The sequence below is a fragment of the Leptidea sinapis genome, chromosome 12 (genome assembly GCF_905404315.1).
Source record: "Leptidea sinapis chromosome 12, ilLepSina1.1, whole genome shotgun sequence".
NCBI classification, from domain to species: domain Eukaryota; kingdom Metazoa; phylum Arthropoda; class Insecta; order Lepidoptera; family Pieridae; genus Leptidea; species Leptidea sinapis.
This window is the reverse complement of record NC_066276.1, coordinates 6,819,988-6,844,755: the sequence shown is the minus strand read 5'-3', so window position 1 is coordinate 6,844,755 and position 24,768 is coordinate 6,819,988. Positions and strand designations below refer to the sequence as shown.

Sequence of the window (24,768 nt, the reverse complement as noted above, 5' to 3'; positions counted from 1 at the left end):
ACGGCTTATTTACAGCTTCATAAATCCCATTAAATTAAAATATACCGTCTGCAAAATGGTAGAGTTGTTTAATGTAGGTAGTTGCGAAAATGGAATTTTCATCTATCATTCTGTGCTTGAAATAAATGTCTTTGGCCTAAATCTGTCCAGCCCAACATGAAATTGCTTAGCAGAGATGATTATAGTTTCAGTGATCCCCCGTATAGTGTACCTACCTACTAATTCATATGAAACGATCCATTGAAACCGTTGACTGGCGACATATTCCTGGAGTTCATAGACTATTAGAGATCACACAGTATCAAACTAAGTAACTACAGATTACACTCTAAAGTAACTGTATCTTTATCTCTACATGGATTGGAAACTACAACCGTTTCCTTTTTAGTTTATGACGAGTAATGCAAATACTTTTTATGAAAGCACTGCGGATTGCGACTGCTATCAGGCAAAACAAGTCTAGAGATGACTCATTAGAAATGGCATTTTCGTGAGCAAGACAAAAAGTGTCTGAGTTAACTATAGAAATAGATTCAGTACCATACGGAAATAATATTGAAATAAAACAGACTAGTTGTTTCAGTGCAAAGTTCAAATCCGATACGATAAAAGAGCTTAGCTTGGCTAAGAGCGCTCCTAGTAATTATTTGATCTTAACTCCCAAAATAGATCGTTCAAAAAATTACAATACTATTTTCAATTTCATACGAAAAACATCTGTATTAGACAAAAATTATTTGAGCATAAAATGATACTAGGCTCAATGCCAAGTTCCAACTTTCTCAGGAATAGGAAGACAATCTACCATGATCTCGTTCACTTGATGGAACTTAAGGGATCACCGCCGCCCATGCTCTCTTCAAGTTCCAATATCAAGAATTAGAAGAGCATTCCTGGCCATTAAGATAGTCACTTTATTGGAGGTATTCCTTCTGCACATCAATGATCTGTTAGATGCCTCTAACATGCATTGTTACATGTTGTTTACATTTGATTTGATAATTAACTTGCTCCCTCGGGAAATCTGAAGCAATTTTCGAGGACCTTTGTATCTCCGACTGTGCACTTATGTAGGTCACAGATTGGGAAAATTATCTATTTTCAAATCAACCCTCAGAATACTTAAGTTCGCGCATTGACAACTACTGAGAAACCTATGTCATATAACCGCTCATCGAAAACACTTCACTAGTATTCCGATACTATGGGATACACTGATAATGCTTCGATGATCTGATGCACCCCATTTGATCAGCGATACAGTAATCTGTGAGTGTTTCGATGATTCGGTGTTGAGTGCATCATTTACCGCGTCTATCACAGGGAGTGTTGCGAAAGACTCTTGTCTTTGTAAGTCTCTTTCACCTAATTCCTGTCACGAAATCTATTTATGTATTATTATATAAATATCAAATAACTATCTTCCACGGACTACCAAACTATGGAACGAACTTCATAGCGCGGAGTTTTAGAACGATGTCTTAGGTAACTACAAAAATATCCGTAAGCTTTTCATTAGATCCTTATTCCTCCAGAGTTGCACTGGAGTATAGACTCTAATGATTTCAATTAGGTATCAGCGTATGTTACTTAGCATACGAATTGGTAGGTACGACACTTATGAACCTTTTCAAATGAACTTAAAACTATATGATCCCAAAATGAAAATTGCTTAAGTTATTAGCTGCAAAATGATGAGCTCATCTCTAAATATGTTCCGTATGATTTATCGAGGCAATAGTAGGTGGTGTCAGCTTTCTTTAGGTTCTGAACGTGGCAATTTGTCGTGGATAAACAATGAGTCGTGATCGTACACACCCTTCCCTTACCGATAGCTAAAACCACGAAGAGCGTCCATTTTGCGACCTCGTCTTACAGTTATATTTTATTATATTGTAAACCTATATTATAAAAAAGGTATGTATCTCATAATGATTTTAGGGCTGTACAAGTCAATATAGTCGTAAAGTATTGGCGCCGGTAACATAATTCTAACGTCAACTTATAAAATGTTTGGACGAGTTGTGCACGCGTTCACCTGCTATGATTTATGTGGTTGTGCAGCCATTGTGCTGTCATAGCTCGCAGGCAGACTGAACTTATAGACTACCTTCGAACATACTGCAATTCTTACAAACAAATCATCTTTGCAGTCCTTGCTGGGCATTGCCGCAGTAATAAAGTCATACCATGCTCGTACGAACTTGAAGTTTCGTTTTCACCAACTATTATTTTATTTTTGATTTTTGCTATAAGTATATCTTAAGTAAATTGAAAAAAAAGATAAATTTGTTGAGTATCTCACGATCCATATGGCCCAGTGGTTAGTGACCCTGCCTACTGAGCTAGAGGTATCGAATCCCGGTTGATGCAAACATTTAAATGATGAATAATGGATGTTTATTTCCTAGTCATGGATAATTATATTTTATGTATGTATACGTATGGTGGCAAACAGACATATTAATTATTGTTATGTCTGCAAAAACTACCCATGACTATTTCTTTTTGTATTTTAAAATACATTGAAAAAAAATCAAAATATAAAAAGAACAAAACGAAAGTTCATTGCATAGACTATTAAGAAAAATTAACAGTTTAGGGGAAGATAATTTGTGTGTGTGACAATATTATATTATACTTATAGTAGGTATATTAGGTATCCTAAAATTACCATAACACAATATAAATCGATTAATATCTATAATTTTATAAAACTCGTGGGTTTTTGTTTGTTTGATCTTTTTCGCCAGTTTTACAGACTTTAGTCCTCGTCCTGTAATCGTTGCACACCACTCACACTCGCACACGGACAGACTGACATACACAATCACAAAAACTAAAATATACACTTACTTACATACATACAAACATAAGTACACAGTTACATACAACATTCATACATTACACAATACATCACCGCACTCGCCGGCCAGTGTGTTATCTTCTTTATCAAAAGTCTATCGGGCTATCAGAACATAAGATCGTAAGCGATCTTCTCTCCTTCCAACAAGGACACAGCCCGTCCGAGGTTCGAGTCTCCTTAAGAGACGTCCCGCGACTGTTGTTGCGAAGTATTTGCGGCCTCCATGGCCCATAACTTATGCCGTTAGAGCCTTTTGGGCTGACACCCCCAACCGACTAAGACATATAGGCCCCGTTTGGGGGTCTTCAATACGTTTTTTTTTATTTTTATGGAATAGGAGGACAAACGAGCTTACAGGTCACCTGTTGTTAGGTGATCACCGCCGCCAACAATCTCATGCAACACCAGAGGAATCAAAGGAGCGTTGCCGGCCTTTAAGGAAGGTGTACGCGCTTTTTTTGAAGGTACCCATGTCGTATCGTCCCGGAAACACCGCACAAAGAAGTTCATTCCACAGCTTTGTAGTACGTGGAAGAAAGCTCCTTGTAAACCGCACTGTGGAGGACCGCCACACATCCAGATGGTGGGGATGATATCCTAACTTGTGGCGTGTCGTGCGAAGGTGAAATGTATTTTCCTAAATTGTGTCTAAATGTATTTTCCTCCTCTCCAAAAAATAGGGGCAGTGCGCCCATAGGGTAACGGAATAATTTTATTGAATTGAATTAAAATAGGTAATATAGAGTTCCGGGAATCTTTTTTCATTGAAAATATCCTCCACATTAAGAACCTCTTTTCAATATTCCCTAAATAATATGTAGTTTTGGAGTTACTAACAAAAACTAAATGCTATATATTTTTCATTTTAATTCGTTAACCATCGTGATTATTTATGTACTAATAGGCACATAATCTCGATACATTTTTACAAACTGAAATCTTTTCTATTAGAGAAACAAGTGTTCAGAGGCATAAAAATAATAATAATCTTAAAAAAATCAGCTTCAATAATAAAAAAAAAAACAACTTTTGTTTCTTCTCTTTCTGTACTATTTTTAGTCACTTTTATAGGTCATAACAAAAGGCTGCTGTCAACGGGCAATCAAGGCAGTACCTACTGAAAATCAGTGTTGGAATTGGGGTGATCCTTATTGAAATTCCAAAAATGCTGAGTGGGTGTACTTTTCATGACATCCTATTTTTAATTTGTTAATTTTACTATGTATATAATTTTTTGTGTTGTCATGAATAAATGCATACTTTACTTTTTCTAGACACAAGACTTGCCACATACAGTTACCTGCCTCAAGTCTTAATGTATTAAACATTAGAGTGTCAGTTTCAAATTGTCACATCTGTGTTAACTTTTCCCATTGTCATGGAATATTTCTTATTGTTTGGGTTTAAAAATAAAAAAAAATAAGTTATCTTCCATATATTTAATAATTCTTGATGCAAAAATCAAACATATCGGGCTTTGTGGGCCATATTTTAAAGAAATTTTTCTTAACCTCTGCCCATTTATCATTATATGTTATAGCTTTTCGCTTCATTCTATTATATGGTATATCTTCTAAGTTTTCAGCTTTGCAAATCCTTTCTTCTATGATCTTGTTCCTCATTAAAATATTTTGAAAGCTTTTGTATAAGTTGTATTTACAAATCCCGAGGTAGCTGCTAGTGCAGTTATAGTTTTTCTTTGTCACCCCTTGCTTTTTTCCTTGATCTATAACTTCAGGTGATCTGAAAGATACGATCTATATATATAAAAATGAATTGCTGTTCGGTAGTCTTGCTAAAACTCAAGAACGTCTGGACCAATTTGGCTAGTTTGGCCTTAAATTATTTGTGGAAGTCCAGAGAAGGTTTAAAAGGTGAATAAAAAGGAAAATGCTGCTAACTTAAATAAAAACAACAAATTTGTTTTTCCTTTGATGTGTCCATACATAATTCCTATGAGAGAATTTATTGACGCACGGTTCGACAGTTCTGCTGTGAAACAATTCCATTATGACAGCAGGGTGTTCATTTTACGAAGTAATTATTGATGCTATGATATATTATTGACAAATTAATTAATAAAAACATTATTTTATTTATTATATACAGGACGTCTGTCGGGTCAGCTAGTGTATATATATATTTCTTTATCTTTAAAAGGGCAAAAGCAGACTGAAATCCAGGTACACATAAATGTAATTACCCTAAGCAAACCTGGACACCAGCGGTCAGTGCAGAAACAAAAGACCTGGAAGAGGTACTACTGTGGACACCCTCTGCCTTAACTAGGAAAATAAAAACTTGAGTTAATTAAAAGAGGCAAAGTAATTTCAACAAGAAGTAGAGCAGCCACCACAAATAGTGTTCATTTACTGGCAATACACATTGACCAGCTATTGCCTCCCATTACTAAGGCTATTGGCTACTGGACATATGGGGTGGGTCCCCATATGTCCAGCACAAGCAATGAAATTTAAGTAAGCATGACAATGCCAACCACAATAATTTAACCAAATTACAAGAAAGACTCCTAACCAAAAATGTTACCTTAACTAACTAATACTATATAAACCACTAAGTTATTGTTTTTACAACTAATCACTAGTATTGTATTTAATTTATACCTACTTTATTCAAGGAAGACTAGAAAATTTATTGAAAAATTTATTGTATGTGTTACTTTGTGGAAATCTATTATCCAAATGCTTTGAGTTTTCTTTAGTGTTAATTCCGCCAATACTTGTCTTTAAAGGAAGGAATACTAATTAATTAATTTATTATTATTCTTTTAGGAATAATAATTTTCTTTGTTGAAATAATATTTAAAAAATAAAATTATTTCTCTATAAATTAACAACAGTGAAAGTTTGGTAACAATTTATATTATTTTATAATATACTTACAAGTTGTAAATCCAAATGATACTATTTGGTGCTGGCCTGAGCTTTTTGTCTGATTTTATGTTGGGGAAACATTCTACACATTGGTAAAAATGGGGTGTCGATTTTGGTTTAAGATGTGATTCATTTCTAGTAACTAAAGCTCTGGTCAAGCTATCCTTAGAAAATGGGACACCTGCCCCAAATATAAAATGGCTGATATATATTGGTTCTGTTAACAAAAGACTTAGAAGGCTGCCTTGTACGCCCAACTGAATCCATTTGGCAATTTTATCACTACACGAAACAGAAAGTGTTCTATCACCTCTTCCTGGCTTAGTCCTCACTTGTCCCAATACATGATAATCTTTCCCTGGAAGTTTTGGATCTTGTTTGGAGCTTGGTAAACATTTTGCACCAGTTCGATGTATATCAACCAAATTAGTTTTTGTTTCCGTGCTTATGTCATCTGTCTGTGCATTTCTTTTCAGTGAAATGACCAGGTCACCCATTTCTTCACAACCATCCTTCGGTAAAATGGAAGCATCTCCACAAGGCAACTGTGATGAATAAAACACAAACTCAATATTTGACTTTAACTTAAAATATGAATCTTCTAAAGTAAAAACAGATTCTTGACTGTTCAAACACTGAGTTATATTTGAATACAAGTATAAAAGTAAACCGCGACGGGCCAATGTTTCAGCGTGACTGTCATTGACGATATTACCTGATGGGGACATTTTGGTAGCACCAACACATTTTGAACCAGTTCCTAATGACACCACCTTAATAGCTCCAAAAATTTTATCACGCTGTACAAAGCATGACAATACAGTCCATTCGTTTTCTTTAGGCTTTCCTGATTTAGGTAAATCATTGTAAATTTTTATGCAGTTATTGGCGATTTCGTTCACTTCTAGGGCTGACATAACTAAAAAGTAGTAATGTTTACTTATTTTATGATTATTCAATCGCAAACTGTAACAAAATCTAACTTGTGCACAATATTGAATATTATTTAGTACATTACTGAATAGTGTATAAAAAATTAATATTACATTTATAAATATCCAATATCGCCATCATAGTATTATTCTCTAGCTATTACTATTATATACCAGCCTAGCGAGTAGCGAAAAAAGCGATTCTCTCGATTGTATGTAACGTACAGTCATAGATAGATTGACAGATGACGGAAATAATCATGTAACAAACGGAGATAGCCGAAATCCACTACGTTATAACAAACTGTTCGCTTTCAAACTTAGCCGGATTATATTTTGCTACCACTCGCCTTAGAGTAATTACTACTATATCAAACGTCAAAAATGACATTACATACTAAACTAAATTTCAATTTTACTACCCCGCCTCTTATTAGTTATTACGTGCCTAGTATTTACATCTTCTAAAATTTACTCTAATCTCTATAGTTCACTTAACTATGTACCTATACTCTATCTACGATAGTTCATTTTTCATAGCAACCAAAGAGAATTAAACCACTACGTTCAACGTTAAAAATATATTACAAGTATTATTATTAATTATTCTAATATAACGTTTAACGTTACGTAAAGCCGACTATTATTATAATAATCTGTACGCGTGCCATTAGTAAAATAAAAAAAATATATTAATGACAATTTGACTTGTCCAATTAAATATGTTGTCAATTCCTAGTTAATAGTAGCCTTTATGGCTTGGTTCCCTTGCCTACTCTCCCGAGCGATTACTAAAAACAACAACTAGTCAGTAATCTGTCAATTCTAATTTCTGTCATTACTCTGTACTCATAAAGCAAATAGAAAGATTGAGAGTAGAAATCAGAATACTTTAAAATAAATAACCTAGGAAAATACTAATTTATAGGTTGAAAAACAATATTAATGATTAAAATATGGGTAACTGGAAGTTAGAAGTCGCAAGAATGGCTTTGTATACAACATTTCCAGTGTCATTATTTTTCTACTTTAACCAACCTCAATATTTTGAGCAATGGGTTACTGATACAAAACGACAAATTATGCCACCAGAAAATAAAGCTGATAAGGAAGCCATCCAAAAATTGATTCAGGACATGAGGAAAAAGCAAATGCAGTCACTTGAGGATTGAAATGATGTGTAACTTTCTAGGTTTAATTTTAATAGCTTGAAATAATGTTAAATTGTTAGGTTAATATATAATAGACAAATGTATTAACAAATCCTTTTATTTCATTTAATTTGTACAAAATTAACAAATATAAAAATGAGTGTTTTACTTAGTCAGTTTTGGAATGTCTAGTTTTATAGCGATAGCTTAATATTAAAGCTAAAACATTTGAGAAAAGTGAAGCATATATAACAAATTGAATACCAAAAAATTCACCAATAAGACCAGCTGCCATGGGCGAAAGCACTCCCGACAAAGATGCAACACTGTTGGAAGCCCCGATTAATGTACCCTTATGTTCCTTATCACCTTTTCTTAGAATCATTTCCAGAGTCACAAGACGACCCACTGCATTACCTATGGAAAGTGGTACCAACCACAAACTATAAACCCATATGTTGTGAGATAAACAAAGTCCAGCTACTGATATACTAAGAAGTAGGAAAACATGATAATTCCTAACACTGAAGTCTTTATCATATGGATATTGTTTATTAATAATTCCCATACATAAACTTGACATTGCACCTATTATACCTTGAAAAGATATTACATAACCAGTGTGCTTTGGTGACAAGTCGTATTGAGTTTTCAAATATAATGCGTAATTTGAATAATAAACTCCCATAGCAAAACCCAAAAGAGCCTTAAACATAAACAAGTCCCAGTATTGTGACCATTTAACTTTTGATAGCTCTTGAACTGATTGTTGACTGCTTGAATAAATAACTTGTAAAAAGTTTTGATTGGGATTCTTCTTTTCAGTCTTTTTCATCGTCTGAATCTTGCCTTGTGGTAGAAAATAAATGCAACCTACAATAAAACATGTAATGTTACACATAGAATTGTAGTAAAAGTGAGCATACTATATTATTATGATAAAAAGAATTATATATTTCCAACACATAATTGTTGGAAATTCAATTCATTAGCCAAGTGGACCATAATAAATTAATCAGTATAGCCTATACTCATAGATGTAATTGCTATAATAATATACTAGATGTAACTTATGCTGCAAGACTATCCCCCTTATTCATAATGGTCCGCTAACTTTAAACAGCCGCTTAGGAGTGTTTTTTCTCATTCTGACTTAGGTCAATAGAAGAAGACAGAGTGAGAATTAGCAATGCTTTAAGTTAGCAGACTATTATGAATAAGGGGGTATATATTTTTATTTGTGTGCTAAAACATAACATTTTATGTGTATATTATTTACATACAATTTGACTGAGCTGTTTGAAAAGTGTCAGACATCTAGTTTTGTTAATTGATGCCACACAGTCATATTAGACCTTTCAAGGGCTAACAGTGCAAATGTGAACTAATAATGACTTAGGACAAAAGCAATACCATTAATCAAAAATGAAATGTATTTCATATTTTCACCAAAATACATACATTTTTATTCAAGAAATTGTCAATTATAACTTACCAGCATTCAATAGAAAACACAAACAAACAATCATTCCTATGTAGAAAAATCCATTTTCAGGATAATCCTCGGCAATATGACCACCTGTGATTGGCCCTAATGTCATACCCATCCCGGAAATAGCAGCCATTTTTCCAAATATTACAGATTGTACTTTTTCATCATTTTCATATTCCGGGACCAAAGCTTTTGTCAATAACTGTGTCTGTTTCAAAAGACCTGAATTTCAAACAGGTAAAATAAATGAATAAAATAATAAAAATTATGAAATGAAATCTTAAAAATTAGTAAGTACTATCACATGCATCCACTTTCAAAAAAAACTTAATATTATTTTTGTTTAAAATTTGGCACTTTATTATTAACCTCAGAAAGTTTTACGAAAAAAGATTTATGCATCAACATACATACATAAAATCACGCCTCTTTCCCGTAGGGGTAGGCAGAGACCACTTCTTTCCACTTGCTACAATCCTTACATACTTCTTTCGCTTCGTCCACTTTCATTATTCCTTTCATACATGCTCTCCGGTTTAGGGTACTCTTGACCTGGCCTTTTTTCAAGACGTCCCTGATTTGATCTTGAAATGTCCGCCTAGGTCTACCCCTTCCAACACTTTCATTCACCCTGGCCTTATACACTTTCTTCGTCAATCGTTCTTCATTCATTCTCTCGACATGTCCAAACCATCTCAGCATACCTTTCTCAATTTTTGTCACAGCATCTTCTTTCAGACCACAACATTTTCTTATCTCACTATTTCTTATCCTGTCACTCAGTGTAACTCCTATCATACTTCTCAACACTCTCATCTCAACTGCATTTATTCTGCTTTCATGTTTCTTCTGCCATACCCAACTTTCACTTCCGTACATGAGTGTTGGAACCAACACCCCCTCATGCACAGCCAAGCGAGCCTTATTAGACACCTGACTGTTCATAAAGGAGTGCAAAGCTCCATTCACCATGTTTCCTGCATTCACTCTTCTTTCAATATCACTCTCATACTTTCCATCTCTTGTAAATTTAGAACCCAGATACTCAAACTCATTCACCTGTTCAATTTTTTCATCTCCAATCACGATATTGCAAGAATCATAGGTATAATTTTGATCGCTTGTTTCTTCACTGTGACAAGATATTAAGTGTCGAGATCTATTACGATATCGAATGTTATTCTACAAAATGCCTGCCAGACGTTTTTCTGCCATGAGCGACAGGCGACTGAAGACCGGGCTCTGCGGGCTATTGCTTCACCACAACAACGCGCCCCCGCACTCAGCACGCAAAACAAGGAACTAGCTAGACAACACACTGGTGAAATTCATGGGTTACCCTCTTTACAATCCTAATCTAGCATCGTGTGACTTCCTTAAAGTAAAAAATCAACTGAAAGGGATCCAGCTTTTGTCGCTGGAAGAAGAGCTAACAGTGTTCAAGAAGGTCATAGAAGAGAAATCTGAGGCAGACTAGAAAAAAATTTTGCAACTGGTTTAGTACCCATGACACTTTGTATAGAGGCTGGTATTTTGAAAAGATTTAATAAAATTATTTTATCCATATGAGGTGATTTACTAGTTTCTCAAAACTTTCTGAGTGCCCAATGTTTAATGTAAATTGTCTACATAATCTGAATCTTTCTGAGATGTATGCAGTGTGGTTTAAATAAGAGACTAATAAGCTCACCTAATATTGCTCTCAATATTAAAATCATTATGATGGAGGATGTTAAACCCATTGCAATATAAGAAATTGAGCAAAGTAAGAGTGTGATAATCAATATTTTTCGGCAGCCCTTCATGTCACTCAAACTTCCCTAAAAAAAATAACAATTTATTTCATCAATGCTGTAACTTTTAACCTAACTTAAATTTATAACATATAAAAAATTAAATTGAATAATATTTCAATCACATACTGTCAGTCATCAGCAACCGAATAAAATTTTACCAGTCAAAAATAACTTGATCCTACACATTATTTTGGAAACTTAAATCCATTTTATGAAAATATTTTTATAAAATGTGAGTAATATTTGTTATTCAATTATGAAAAATGACTGCATAATCTGGATGAACACAGATTATAAGTACTAATATTTATAATTCTATTCTATAGATTTTTTTATTATAATAGGGGGCCAAAAGATAAACAAAACTGATAAGATGTTCATGTGATGAGAAGTGGTGAGGCCACTGCCCATGGACATTTGCAACAGCTAAGAGATGTATTGCTGACCTTAAATTTGCAAGTCATAAATTGATCATTGATTCAATCATTTAATCAGAGCTGATACTTACTATGAGTGGACCTGATCCTAATTGAAATCCAGAATATATTGATCCGAGAAGACCAATATATATATGATTGCCACCCAATTGTCGAACATGATTAGGTATTAATGGTACAATCATACCAACAGCAAATAAATCCTAGAACAATTCAAAAACAACTTGTTTGATGTGCAATGAACAATTTGTGATGAGGTTAAAGTATATTACTGTGTAATTAAAACATTTAAGACATAAATATGTTATCTGCATACTTACCAGAAATGCAACAAATTGAATAAGAGGAATGGTGAAACTCATTTCTGCAGCTTTTTATTGGTCCTAGTCCACTGTAAATAGTAAAAGTAAATGAATACATAACTTAATATCAATATACAGATATTTCAAACAAATTTGGTTGATTTTAAAGTTATTAAATACATCAATTCAAATTCAATTACACAATTTTAAAATGTAACAATAGGTCACGGATCTAACACGATATCAGTACTTACTTACCTACTTCTTTTTTATTAATTATAAACTAAAATCTGAATATATTTTTAGGAATCTAACTTATCGTGGTATAATATCATGGTTATGAGTTAGAACTCTTATGTCATAACGATTAACGTATAATCTTCTGTTCATAGCCCGTAGGTGAACCTTGAAACTTGAAAGTAAAAAATTTAAATAATCATCTGTATAAACAAATTATTAGTATTCACATATTTAAAAATATATTTCTAATAATATTTATAATGTATGACCACAGATAAGAGTAATGTTAAAATTAACGCGCTCTAAATGTCACTGCTTGAGGCGGCGAAGTGGGACGGGTTGTTCCCTTCCAAATAATTCCTCATAAATATGATCGGGGATGCAATGCGGCGATGCTGGCCCTTGCGTCATCAGTCATCACAGAACACTAACGTGCGTCATGCTCGTGGACGGGCGCTACTTGTGGTGGCAGAATGATCCTGTAACCAGAAACTCTGCTTCATGGCACGGACGCGTAAAAAAAGAATGACTCCGTGTCCTAACATACCAGTGAGGCACCAAAACAAGCCGGTAAACATGTAAATGCATAGCTCCATGTGTACAATTACACTAATACAAGCCGATCGGCCGCAATTATGAGATTTGCCAGCGTCTGTGACAGATCAGTTTGCGTCGCAATAAAATATTTAAAAAATGCCGTCGTTCGTTGTGAAAAAGTGTATAAACAGTACTATAAAAGTATTTGTAGATATATGATTTTTTAAGGGAGAAAAAATTGTGTAACTGGTATACCCCGTAACCGCACGCACACTAGCATAAAGGTGCTTCACAGTTCACTTGCTAATATCACGGCGCGGAGTCCTGCTTTTTTTACTAGTCCTAGTTATTAGATTTTTATATTAGCCAATGCTCGCAAAATACCTTTATTTATTTAACGCTGTGTGTGGATTGGTGCATCTGTACTCAATAACTCTTGTATTTACTTATTAATTTACATAAATTTATTTTTTTGACGTACTCGTATAAGGCGTTGAGTATATGACGTTAGAGTATTTTTGTTACATCCTTAATTTATTAAGGAAAAGCATTTGTAATGATTTGAATGAAATGCTTTGTAAAAAGATGAAGCTGTAAATGTTGATTTTAAAAGAGTGGCAATGGATTTCTTGCCACGACTTCTTCTCAATTCTTATTTTAAAGCTCAACCCCCAAACAAAAAAAAAGAAAAGAAAACTTTTAACTATCATAATTATTATCATTTCCTTGACCAACATCACGACCAACATGAATAAAGTGATTTTGATTTGATTTGATTACCCTAAAGGATTTGAGCTTTTAATAACTGTTAGTAAAAATATATATGAATAAATTAAATATATATGAATATAATATATGAATAAATGAAATAATATATATATAATAAATTATATAATATTAATTACAAATTTATGCAGAGTTGTCAAATTGTAAGTATTATTTGGTGAGTATTGCCTAATAGGTAGATGAAGATCTTTATTGTTATTTGGTTGAGTTTTCGTGACAGGCTTCCTCATGCTCGCTTAAATGTCACTGCTTGCGGCACCGCGGTGGCGACATGGGACGGGTCATCCTTTTCCCTCGTGCTCGTGAACAGGCGCTACTAGTGTTTTTTTTATGGAATAGGAGGACAAACGAGCGTACGGTCACCTGGTGTTAAGCGATCACCGCCACCCACAATCTCTTGCAACACCAGAGGAATCGCTACTAGTGGTTGTGGTTGTAATCCTGTTACCGGATTTATAATCGCTTAGATAATGCTTCCAAAATACCTTTATTAATTTTCGGTGTGTGTGGATGATTCAGCTACTGCATTCATTAACTTTTGTTTTGTATTAATTTACATTTACTTTTTTGACTTACACCTGTAAGGTATTGACTATTTGACGTTTGAGCATTTATGTTGCATCACTTTAAATAATAATATAATATTCAAATGGAAATCATTTGTAAAACGAAGAAAGTGTTAATGTCGATTTAAAAGAATGGCAATGAGTTTCTTGCGACTTCTTCTAATTAGCTCAACCCTTTACGAAGTGGCGGTAAATTCAATACGAAAAAAAATTTACATTGATATGTATCATTTTCATGACATATATGATAAAAATGATTTTGATTTGATTTGAACAATATACGGCCCGCAATCTATATACCATTTTTTAGGCTCTAGTTTCTAGTTGTTTGTGGTTCAACTATTGGAATTTGGAAGTGACAGTTACACTTCCCCTCTCGTTCCTTACCCACCCCTTCGCCATCAGCGTTCAGCTGCCATTATAACGTAGTATTTACATCGTCTTTGTTGTAAAATTTTAACCCCCTTATTCCAATGATATTTAAAAGTATAGATAGGTTACGTAGACAACATTCGGAAAATGATACACTAATGCACACATGAATAATTTAACATTGCAATAGCAATTATGCGTCAAAGAATAGATAGTAAATGCAATTATCGCAAGCGAAAAAGAGATAACTCTAATTTGCTATTTACTTCGTATTTGTATAGAGAAAATACAGTTAATTCATCAGATAGGTATGATTTTTTACCCTACACCGTGATTTATGCCTAAATTACGATTCATTCATGAGTTCATATAGTAAAAGCTATAAAGTAGTAAAACTGCATTGAATTTAGGTAGATAATGTGTCATTGATTTTATAAAAAAATAATTTAATATTGATTGTAATATATAGCCACATTGATGATATTAATTTTTTAAATATAAAATTATAAAAAAACATACAGACATCAAAACAAAACCGAAAGGTATCTACAGTAAGGGTCCCATTTTTACAATTTTACTAACGACGGTTCCCAAAATTTTTAAGATTACAATTATTATTTTTTGTGTCTCATATTATTTATTAATGTCTTTTTGTTGAGGGTTTATTACAATAAGGTAATGGGAGAAGAAGAAAATGATCCATTGATTCTTCTGCAGTTAGCAAGGGATATACTGAGAAACCTCCTACGTTAACAAATAGCACTCATTGTCTACATCCGCTACCTACCCTAAAACTTGTTTTAGTAGTTTGCTAGTTTAGCTACCTATATACGCACTTGTTTATTGATTATTATCACATTCACTGCAACAATGACTTTTTTACATCATTTCCTAAAATATTCTACCTCAATAATCCCGCAACAGACAGCATCAATATTTTGTCATTTCTGTACCTTAATCTATCATCGGCTTGGCAGCGATCGGAGTTGTCATGGCAACATATTTATTTTGTTAGATAAATAATGAAATCAAATAAAATGTTATAATTCACCATTTTTTAACTGTGGTATGTAATTCTATGATGATTTTTTTTTAACACAAGACGGCATTTTAATGTTGTACCTATATCAAATTGTAAGCAATTCTGTCAACAACAAACGCGTGTGTACCGTTTTCGTATCGAGAGAGTGACTACGACCAAAGGAACCAATTGACTCAATTTAGGGGATTGATTTTCAGCGCGCTTGTGACATATCTACCTCTTTTAATACTATAATATCATTGCCTTATTCATAATGGTCCACTAACTTAAAACAGCCGCTTAGGAGTTTTTTTTCTCATTCTGACTTAGGTCAATAGAAGAAGACAGAGTGAGAATTAGCAATGCTTTAAGTTAGCAGACTATTATGAATAAGGGGGTAACTATTTAAGCTTACAACAAAGAGGATGAGTCTTATGTTAAAACAAAATTGTTGTTTACGTAGTATTTACATCCTCTTTGGTTCATTGTTGTGTTCACTGTTCAGTGTAAGCATCCAGGGCCAATAAGCCAAGAAGAAGAAGTGTAAGCATCATATTAGTCTGTGGTTCAGTGTTGTGAACGTAGTATTTAAATTCTCTTTGGTGTTGTCCACTTCAATCTGCATGTCGGTGTGTATTGTCTGTTCATTTTGCAAATAAGTTTAATTTAATTTAACCGAAAACGGGAACAATATGTTGATTGTGAGTTGTGAAAGCAGTCGAAAAGGACGTCAATTTATTTAGTTTACCAAGTGACGAGAAAAGACTCAAAGTATGGTTAGATTTAATTGTGAGCGTTTGTTGTCAAAATAACACTGAGAGATGGTATAGGACACCCACAAAGTTAAGACCTCGTTAGATAGAGCTTATCCCACATTGTTTATTGAAGAAGAAATTTAGGTGCTGTCCCTAAAGGTACATGTGTGATGCCCAAGCCCTGTAAGTAATCAATATCAAAAGTAACTTTAAAAATTCGTGAATATTCTCTATTATTGAATATTTATTTTGTTACTTTTATTCACAGGAAACATACAACAGCTTCACCTTATTATTCAAACATAATTGTTTAAAATTTTTGTTTATACTTTTCAGGACCTAAAATTCTGCTTGGGGCTGTTATGAGTGCTTCAACTCCAAAGTCATCAAGACAACGAGTCAATTGTTCAAAAGAACACACTAATTGTGCAAGACTGTACAAGGAATTTGTAAAGTCTCACAAACAACTACAATTACAATTATGAGCAACATGACTTGAAATTTTCTAAAGAAACATTTTTTCAAAAACTAATCAATAAAGTAAACCCAAGAAAAATTATATGGATTCACATCAAATAGTCTGCAAAAACACTAAACGGAAGAAAATTTACGAATGAAGAAAAATTAATATCAGTCACTTCATTATAGTGTAGCAGAGCCCAAAATGCTACAAATTTAAGCGGAAAATATTAATTTTGTCATCAAAAGATACATTAAATAAAATGATAGCAGAGCCTAATATTGAAGGCATTCAGAGCCATATCTGTGAAGTTGTGAAAAAATAGGTAAGAAGTTGTCGTGCATACTTTTTACTAAATAGGGAGCATCATTATTTCTTTTTACTTTCCTATGCTAGCTGAACCCTTATCCCGTTAGTGGCGAAGCCGCCACAAAATGCGTGGTGCGATGGTCAGTCTTATGCCGCTGCACATTACGGAAGCCAAGTCAACAGGCTCGGGTTACACAATAAAATTTATTGCTTTTGTAGTGTTTCAGCTTGTTTATAAAAAAGATAGTCAATGCTTTTATTATTAAACAAGCTAGGGCTTTGTTAGATTACATAAACAATAGATACTGCGTAATGTAAACAAATTTCGTTTGAAGTAGGGCTGTCATGCATTTTTTATGATTTTTTAGATTTACCTACAGATTACATTTCGATTATTACTAATGAATGTAGTAATTTTTTATAACCAAAACATACTTCAAAATTACTAATTAGTCATTGAATAGTTACTAAAACATCATAGATACTACAAAAAAGAATTTTTAAATCGACTGCTACAGATAATTTTTTACGGCTGATCTCATTTTGACGGCTTGTCGTATTTTACACAGATAAAGTTTTAAAATTAGATATTCTTACTTTTATAGTCTGTTAAATTACCTTTCTTGTTGTATATAGTATGTAAATGAGTTTTAAAAAACTTCTGATAGCATCTAGTTTATAATAGATCAGTGGACTACATAATAACTTTGATCCCCCTTTTCACCCCGTAATTTTTGTTAATACAGAAAAAAGCATATGTCCTTCCCTGAGGTGCAACCTCTCATCATTACAAATTTTACCAAAATTGGTTTAGTAGTTGAGTACATGAAAAATGTAACGGACAAAGTTATTTTTGCATTTTTATTATTAGTACAGATATTATGCATAATAATATTATACAAAAGAATACATAAATCTTTCATTAATTTCAGGTTGACTTATGGCAGGAAAATAAAAAATACTGCTCAGTATTATTTGAAGAAGTGGCAGTAGGGAATAGCTGTAACTTATGAAAAACATAAAGATTTAATTGATGGTTTTGTGGAAATAAATGATTTTGAAACTATAAATGACTTCGCCGACCACACATTAGTAGTCATGTTACATGATGCTGTTTATAAATGGCAGAAACCCTTAGTTTTTTATTAAATGATGAACATGTGCTACCTGATAAAATAAAGAAAATGAAAGTATTAAACATTGAATATATATAATATTTTTAATTTAGCATTATTCTTGAACTTTATAATTAATCTTTATAGTTTTTTCATTATTATTTTATTTTTAGGTAAAAAATTGTGTTCTGAATAAAACGGTATCTGCCACATTATCTTAGACATCTCAATTTTGTAAGTAACTAACTGTATTACAGTAAAACCCAAAGCATTCCTCTGCCAGGTGCTAGACACAACAGTTGTCATCTGACCATCATTCAAGCAAACCAGATTATTATCATTAATGGTTTCAAGAACATCACGACCAGGTGCATCGGTTGAACCATAATCCCAGGCTGTATGCTGTCCATTAAAGGTATCAGCATTCAGAACTGGATCTGGCAGACTAATGATTAAATTATCAAGTTTTGACTTTGTGAAAATAGGGTTACTATTACCCTGGATATATAAAGACACTAATGAAACTTATATTATGTTGCCATATTTTAATAAAAGGCATTTATTTTCTCAAAATTGATTCCTTTAGAATTCTTTTTCATGTCATTTCTTATACTACTAGATACTACTACCGCTTCGGAAACAAATGGCGCTCTGAGAGAGAAGAAGGGGCGCAAGAAACTCTCCCAGCATTCTTTTTTTTGCGCTCTTTTCAATAAAAATATACAATATTGTACAATCATTTCTATCGCTATAAAATAATCACAATCTAGTCCAAGGCTGTCCGATCATTTAGATTTTTTTATAAAACATTTAAATTTATTTATAGATAATGCCTGAACAGTGGCTGGGACTTTATTGTAGAAGTGTATACATTTACCCTTAAAGCTATTATGTATCTTATGAAGCCTACTAGAATTAGTTAAAAGCAATCCCTTATTTCTAGTGTTATAATAATGAAAATCACTATTAAGAGCAAAAAGGTGACGATTTTTGTGAACATATATTAAATTTTCATAAATGTACTGACAATGAAGAGTCATAATATTTATTTCTTTAAATTTTTCTTTGAGAGACTGTCTATAACCAAGCTGATATATAGCACGAACAGCTCTCTTTTGCAGTGCAAACACTATATCAATGTCAGCAGCATGACCCCATAGTAATATACCGTACGTCATGATGCTGTGAAAATAACTAAAGTACACTAATCTAGCGGTCGCAACATTCGTGTACTCTCTAATTTTTCTAACTACATATGCCACAGAGCTGAGTCTATCTGCTACATGGGTAATATGTGGACCCCACTGAAGCTTTTTATCTAACGTGATACCCAAGAAGACCGTAGTGTCCATAAGTTCCAATCTCTGGTCATTTATAAGTAGTAATCTTATTGCAATATTTTGAATAGAATCATATAATCGTATATATATGTATGGAGATATAAATATTTATTTATTTATAATCACTTATAAAATGCTCACAGAATACCTTTATTTATTTATGGTGTGTGTGATGCAGCTACTGTACTCAATAACTTTTGTATTAATTTACATTTACTTTTTTGACTTACTTGTGTAAGACATTGACTATCTGACGCTAGAGTGTGTCTGTTGCATCATTTTACATATTATATTGTAATTTGAAATGATTTGTAAATCGATGTAACTAAAAGTAAATCTGTAGAGTGGCAATGAGTTTCTTGCTACTTCTTCTCATTAGCTCAACCCTTTACGAAGTAGTGGTAGATTCAATAAGAACTTTTTTTTTTGACATTCATAAGTTTCATTTCCATGACCTACGTGAATAAACTGATTTTGATTTGATTTGATAAATAATTATCTGACTTATTAAACTGTTTTGAATTAAAATGGCTAAACCATTATGGTTGTCCTAACAGAATCTAATCATACAAAAGCCTTTAATGTTAAAATGTATGTTAGTCTTTGAGCGAGGTTTCAGATATCAATGTTACATGAATCTGATTGTTATGTAAAAAATGTGTAAATAGATTTTTATGTGCAGGTAAACTCTTAGCATTCCATTGCACTATATATAGATACTCTATAGAATTAATTAAGGGGTTTTTAATCTTTAGTATAGTGTCAAATAAAGTGTCCTTTAATACATTGGCAGCGAATAGAAATTTCATCATTTTTGTTCAAGTCAAAACTACCATATTTTTAATAAGATATGAGTTAAGTAAAGATGCTAATAAATCGGTTGGATTTTGTTTTAAGGGTGGAAATGACTTATCCTTCAATACAGCAACATATATAAATCCTCAACTTTCTCTCTATTTTGTTGTATTTTTTCTACTTTTACTGGGCATTGAGGTAAGATGGCCATGTGATTACTTCTGCATTGGCAGCATAAAGCATCTTTAGTAGGTGTTGTGCAAGTTTTAATGTTGTGTGACTCACGACAAATAGAGAACTGTTCTGAGTTCTTACAGAACTTTGCTATGTGACCATACCTCATGCACTACAGGCACTGCTTAACTTGTGGGATGTAGGGACAAACCGCAAATCGCCAGCTGTTTAAATCAACAATATCAGATAATATGGGGCTTGAGAATGTAAAAGAAACAGTTTTAGGTGGCTCTATCTTCACATATTCGGTTTTTTTTTTTAATTCCTCATGTTTGTTCATTATAATTTTCTATTGGAACATGTGTGATAACAATGGTAACTTCACTTGCCGCTGCAGGTATTGAGGCTTTTAAATTGTGTGTTTCCCGAAATTTCTTATTTGACAAGGCAGCATTAGCAAGGCCGGGCGCTCAAAGATTCCTCCAACTTTATATCGTTGTCAGCGACATCATATCACGATCCAATCAATTGTTGCAGTTTGGTGCTTTCCATCAAAACCACATATTCATAATTTCCTCCATCTTCCGGATAATATCAGCACTGACTGAAGACGAGGACAAAAAAACTTGCAAAACCAAATAAAAGAAGGAAAATGGCTACTCTACTATAAACTATGCTCAAAAATGAATCATTAATACTTGTTGGTCTGCACAAACCACAGTACTCCATTGTATGTCTTAGAGGATACAGCCCACGAAAAGCGTCATACCGTTATAAGACTACCACTACACTACTGCCAGTATAATCCGATCAAGCTTATCTGGTCCCAAGTCAGAGGTTTGTTTCCTAAACACATCCTTCAGGATTGTGATCGCCGCAATGAGGACATTTCCCCTATAATAATCAGAAGGTTTGTTTGCTTCAGTTAGATAGGTACTTTAAGTATTAACTACTGTATAAGTAATCCTAGTAAAAATGTGTTTTCTTTTAAGGTTACGCTGCCAGACGCAGCACAACACCGTCTTTCAAGGAAAATTAAATGTTGAAAAAGGAAAATAAAAACAACAGTAGACTGGAAGAAGGTTGGGAAGGGGAACGTCTGATTTGATAATATTTTCTAACAAGAGTTTATATAAATTTACTAGATTGTTCTAGCGTTTCAGAAACTGCTTCAGAAATGGTTTTTGGGTCTACTCCTTTAAGAGAATAAATGTATTTTATATTAAAATGTTCGTTTTATTTAGTAACGTTTGTAATTAAATTAAAACATGTGCGTATCGGCGCTCTCTAATCCGCGTGGTATGGTATAGACCGGCGTGATTTTGGGTCTCGTGCAGCGTTCCACCAATGCAATACGCAGTTTACGTGTAGCAATAGATTGCTTATAATTAGGATGATTTGAGTGAATGTATCTGTAAGGTATTGAAAGGAGCTATAAGACCATGCATAAACTATTCATATTGTGTTTTTATTAAATTGTACACATTATTTTAATTGTGCTTATACATGTAACGACCTATATTTGAACACGAGAAGAACATTGAATATTGTCAAATTTTTCCAGAACTAACTTTGTCAGGAGCGAAGCTGCGGGGATCTAGTTACGAATAAGGCTGATATAAGTATCATTATGTCATATATGGAATTAACTATCCTGAAAATCCCGATAGTGATACTAATATTGTTTTTATTGAAAAAGTCACATCCGCCATCTTGGATCGCCAAATTGTTGGTATATTCGAAATCGACGCTCCCAAAAACATGGCTCTGATGTTCTACCAGATTCTGAGAAAGTGAAATACCTAGGCTTTAACTTAGATAGAAGACTCACCTGGATTTCTCACATAAAGAAGAAACGGGATGAAATTAATCATAGGTTCCGAAACCTTCACTGGCTCATCGGTAGAAACTCTGTCCTGTCTACTGACAATAAACTTCTTATCTTCAATGCTGTATTGAACCCCATATGGACCTACGGAATTCCACTGTGGGGCTCTGCCAGTAAAACCATGATCATTCATCGTGTGCAAAACAACATCCAGCGTACCATCACAAGTGCCCCATGGTTTTCAAGAAATGACAAGATCCATCAATATCTTGGCGTTCCCATTGTTCAGTCGGAAATTGATAAATTCAAAAGGAATTACGCTGATCGGCTCTTGGTTCACCCAAATACCCTGGCTAATGATCTCCTAATCCGTCCCAGAGCTGAAAAGGAAGGATGTCTTATAGGAAGGCAGATGAGACACTGGTCTCTTCGTCTAAACGTCATACTCACCCAACTCATCCGCTTAAAGTCCTGCGACTGATTGCAGATCTGACTTAGATAAAAAAAAAGTTACATCCGCTCTTGGATCTAGAAATAGATGTCATATTCATAATTCACGCTCACGAAAATCTCGAAAACGATGTCTAGACAATATTATGTTCGTTGGATGATGTTTATTAAGACTGGTAGAAGCGAAACTTCAACGGACAAAGTTTAAAAAACAATATTTCAAATAAATTAATTTCAAAAATTAAAAAACATATTTCCAAGAAAAACATTCAATGAAATGTTGTTTAAAATATTAAAATAACGGTCCTCACGTAGACTATCCAATAAACTCTAAAAATCTTACGTTTTTTTAATGTTACGGACGTTTGTTCCCGGCAGGCTATCCCTCTGCTACGCCTCATATGGAAACATCGTTGCATAAATATATCTACTACCTCGCATTATCAATCCACCTATTTCACTAGTACTGATTCGGGTTGTTTTGAATTTGAGTGAATTGCAACATTTTAAATATGGCTCGAACGAATCGTCAAAAATAAATGGTTTACTTATGTCATATTTCATTTCGTAGGTCTTAATAGAAATAATGCATAGTTACTGGTGGTTACCGGTGTTAGATTACTGTTTCATCGTTTTTTAATAGTTCCCTATAGTTTCAAATGCACATTAAAATATTTTCTATTATCTTCAAACATTGTAAAAGTTGTTTCCAAAAATTCCATTTTCTGTAATTAATAAATAAATATTACAGGTGAAATTTTAGTTTGTTTTCTTTAATAGTATGCCCTGAATAAAAGTTAACAATAAAGTAAAATACGTAGCTAGAGTAATAAAAAGAGTGGCAATGAGTGTCTTGCCACGTTTTCGCATTTTGCACTACAAAAGCGGCTGAGGGCCAATGTCAACCATTAACAATTAAAGTAATAAAAGTGCCCGTCTGTCTGTAACTGCAATACAACGAGACTATATAAATAATACTCTTATATCAAATTTTTGTGTTACAAATAATACTAACTACTACTAATATTATAATGTGTTAAGTTAGAAAAAGAATGCCTGCAGTACCTACATATCTGTTCTGACTTCACTTCAAAGTGAACCTTCTTTGGCAAACGAATTTTTAAATCACGCTTAAATATCAGCTAATTTATTATCCAATGTTTTTTGTCAATATTTAAAATTATGAACAGAACCTTTTGTAAGTTTTAATACGAAAAATAAATTGATTCAGATTGAAATCGAATTACGGAATACATCCAAAATTATTAACACAAAGCTGAAAGTTTAACTACATAGTTCTGCTATCAATAATACTCTCACAAACAAAAGTTTGTTATTGACAGTTAAAAGTTTTTCGAACCCGCTGCGGTTTATTCACAGTTTAACTTCAGCAGCAATTTATGAGTATGTTTGTGCGATATTTTTTCACATTGTTTGTTGTTTAAATGCATTAAAGTATAAACCCCAATAAAAAAACTACGTTTAAAAAACCGACTTCAAAAAATCTAAAGTATAAAATAACTTTATAGAGATTTAATTTAATGCCTCCTCTTATGCAAATCTCATACCTTTAATATTAATAAAATACCATTATTTGTATGTGCTACCTATTGTAGGTTTCAGTCGGTGCATGCACACTTGGGTTGTTTGGTTCGACGAAACATTCCCGCTCAAAGTCACGCGTGGCGAGTGTAAGTACTTGTTATAACATTTGGCTTGTCAGTACATACATAAAAAAATACCGATCGAATCGAGAACCTCTTCCTTTTTGAAGTCAGTTATAAATAAATAGATTGTCCTAAAATAATAAAAGAAACATCTAAATTTGTGAACATTAAAATCATAAATTGATCAACTTTACCACAATTACAGCTAAAACAAAGTGCTAATAAATAACAGTGGTTGGAATTGTATTTGAAGACAATCATTTCTCTCGGAAAATGACATCAAACAGCCGTATTGAGACCACAGCTGTGAGAAACATAGCTTGAAAATGTCTGTATTGAATTTCCTCTTTTTGTTTAGACTTAAACTGTTTAGAGGGTTTATATATTTTATAAAATATGATATTATTCATCAAAATATAAATATATTTTAAGGATTTTTTTCATACTGGAAGCTTTGAGCTTTGCACCCACACACACACTCAC

At 33.2% G+C, this 24,768-nt stretch overlaps 3 protein-coding genes and 1 long non-coding RNA gene across 7 annotated transcripts; 2 read left to right on the top strand and 2 right to left on the bottom strand.

Moving 5' to 3' along the window:
* Positions 1-4,286: 4,286 nt before the first annotated feature.
* Positions 4,287-7,120, bottom strand: LOC126967198 (tRNA-specific adenosine deaminase 1). 2 transcript variants are annotated; one of them, XM_050811683.1, is made up of 4 exons: positions 6,807-7,111; positions 6,476-6,679; positions 5,770-6,305; positions 4,287-4,609 (listed from the first exon to the last, which is right to left on the bottom strand). In XM_050811683.1, exons 3-4 carry the CDS (start codon positions 6,255-6,257, stop codon positions 4,306-4,308), a joined length of 792 nt encoding a protein of 263 aa, XP_050667640.1. In that variant the 5' UTR covers positions 6,258-6,305; positions 6,476-6,679; positions 6,807-7,111; the 3' UTR covers positions 4,287-4,305. The 2 variants fall into 2 exon arrangements, with proteins under 2 accessions (XP_050667640.1, XP_050667639.1); XM_050811682.1 differs by having other exon boundaries at positions 5,770-6,679; positions 6,807-7,120.
* A 391-nt stretch (positions 7,121-7,511) lies between these two features.
* LOC126967252 (protein PET100 homolog, mitochondrial) lies at positions 7,512-7,955 on the top strand. The gene has a single exon (XM_050811744.1). It carries the CDS (start codon positions 7,649-7,651, stop codon positions 7,862-7,864), a length of 216 nt encoding a protein of 71 aa, XP_050667701.1. The 5' UTR covers positions 7,512-7,648; the 3' UTR covers positions 7,865-7,955.
* On the bottom strand, positions 7,946-12,550 carry LOC126967200 (major facilitator superfamily domain-containing protein 9-like). Of its 2 annotated transcripts, none has more exons than XM_050811687.1 (6): positions 12,125-12,550; positions 11,889-11,959; positions 11,640-11,771; positions 11,026-11,155; positions 9,339-9,557; positions 7,946-8,716 (listed from the first exon to the last, which is right to left on the bottom strand). In XM_050811687.1, the coding sequence occupies exons 2-6, from the start codon at positions 11,928-11,930 to the stop codon at positions 8,013-8,015; spliced, it is 1,227 nt and encodes a 408-aa protein (XP_050667644.1). In that variant the 5' UTR covers positions 11,931-11,959; positions 12,125-12,550; the 3' UTR covers positions 7,946-8,012. The 2 variants fall into 2 exon arrangements, with proteins under 2 accessions (XP_050667644.1, XP_050667643.1); XM_050811686.1 differs by having other exon boundaries at positions 12,129-12,550.
* Positions 12,551-15,966: 3,416 nt separating this feature from the next.
* On the top strand, positions 15,967-21,568 carry LOC126967265 (uncharacterized). Of its 2 annotated transcripts, XR_007729946.1 has the most exons (6): positions 15,967-16,330; positions 16,484-16,932; positions 17,849-18,106; positions 18,205-18,265; positions 20,878-21,250; positions 21,333-21,568. It is a non-coding gene; the product is annotated as an uncharacterized LOC126967265 (long non-coding RNA). The 2 variants fall into 2 exon arrangements; XR_007729947.1 differs by lacking the exon at positions 20,878-21,250 and having other exon boundaries at positions 15,969-16,330.
* Positions 21,569-24,768: the final 3,200 nt, after the last annotated feature.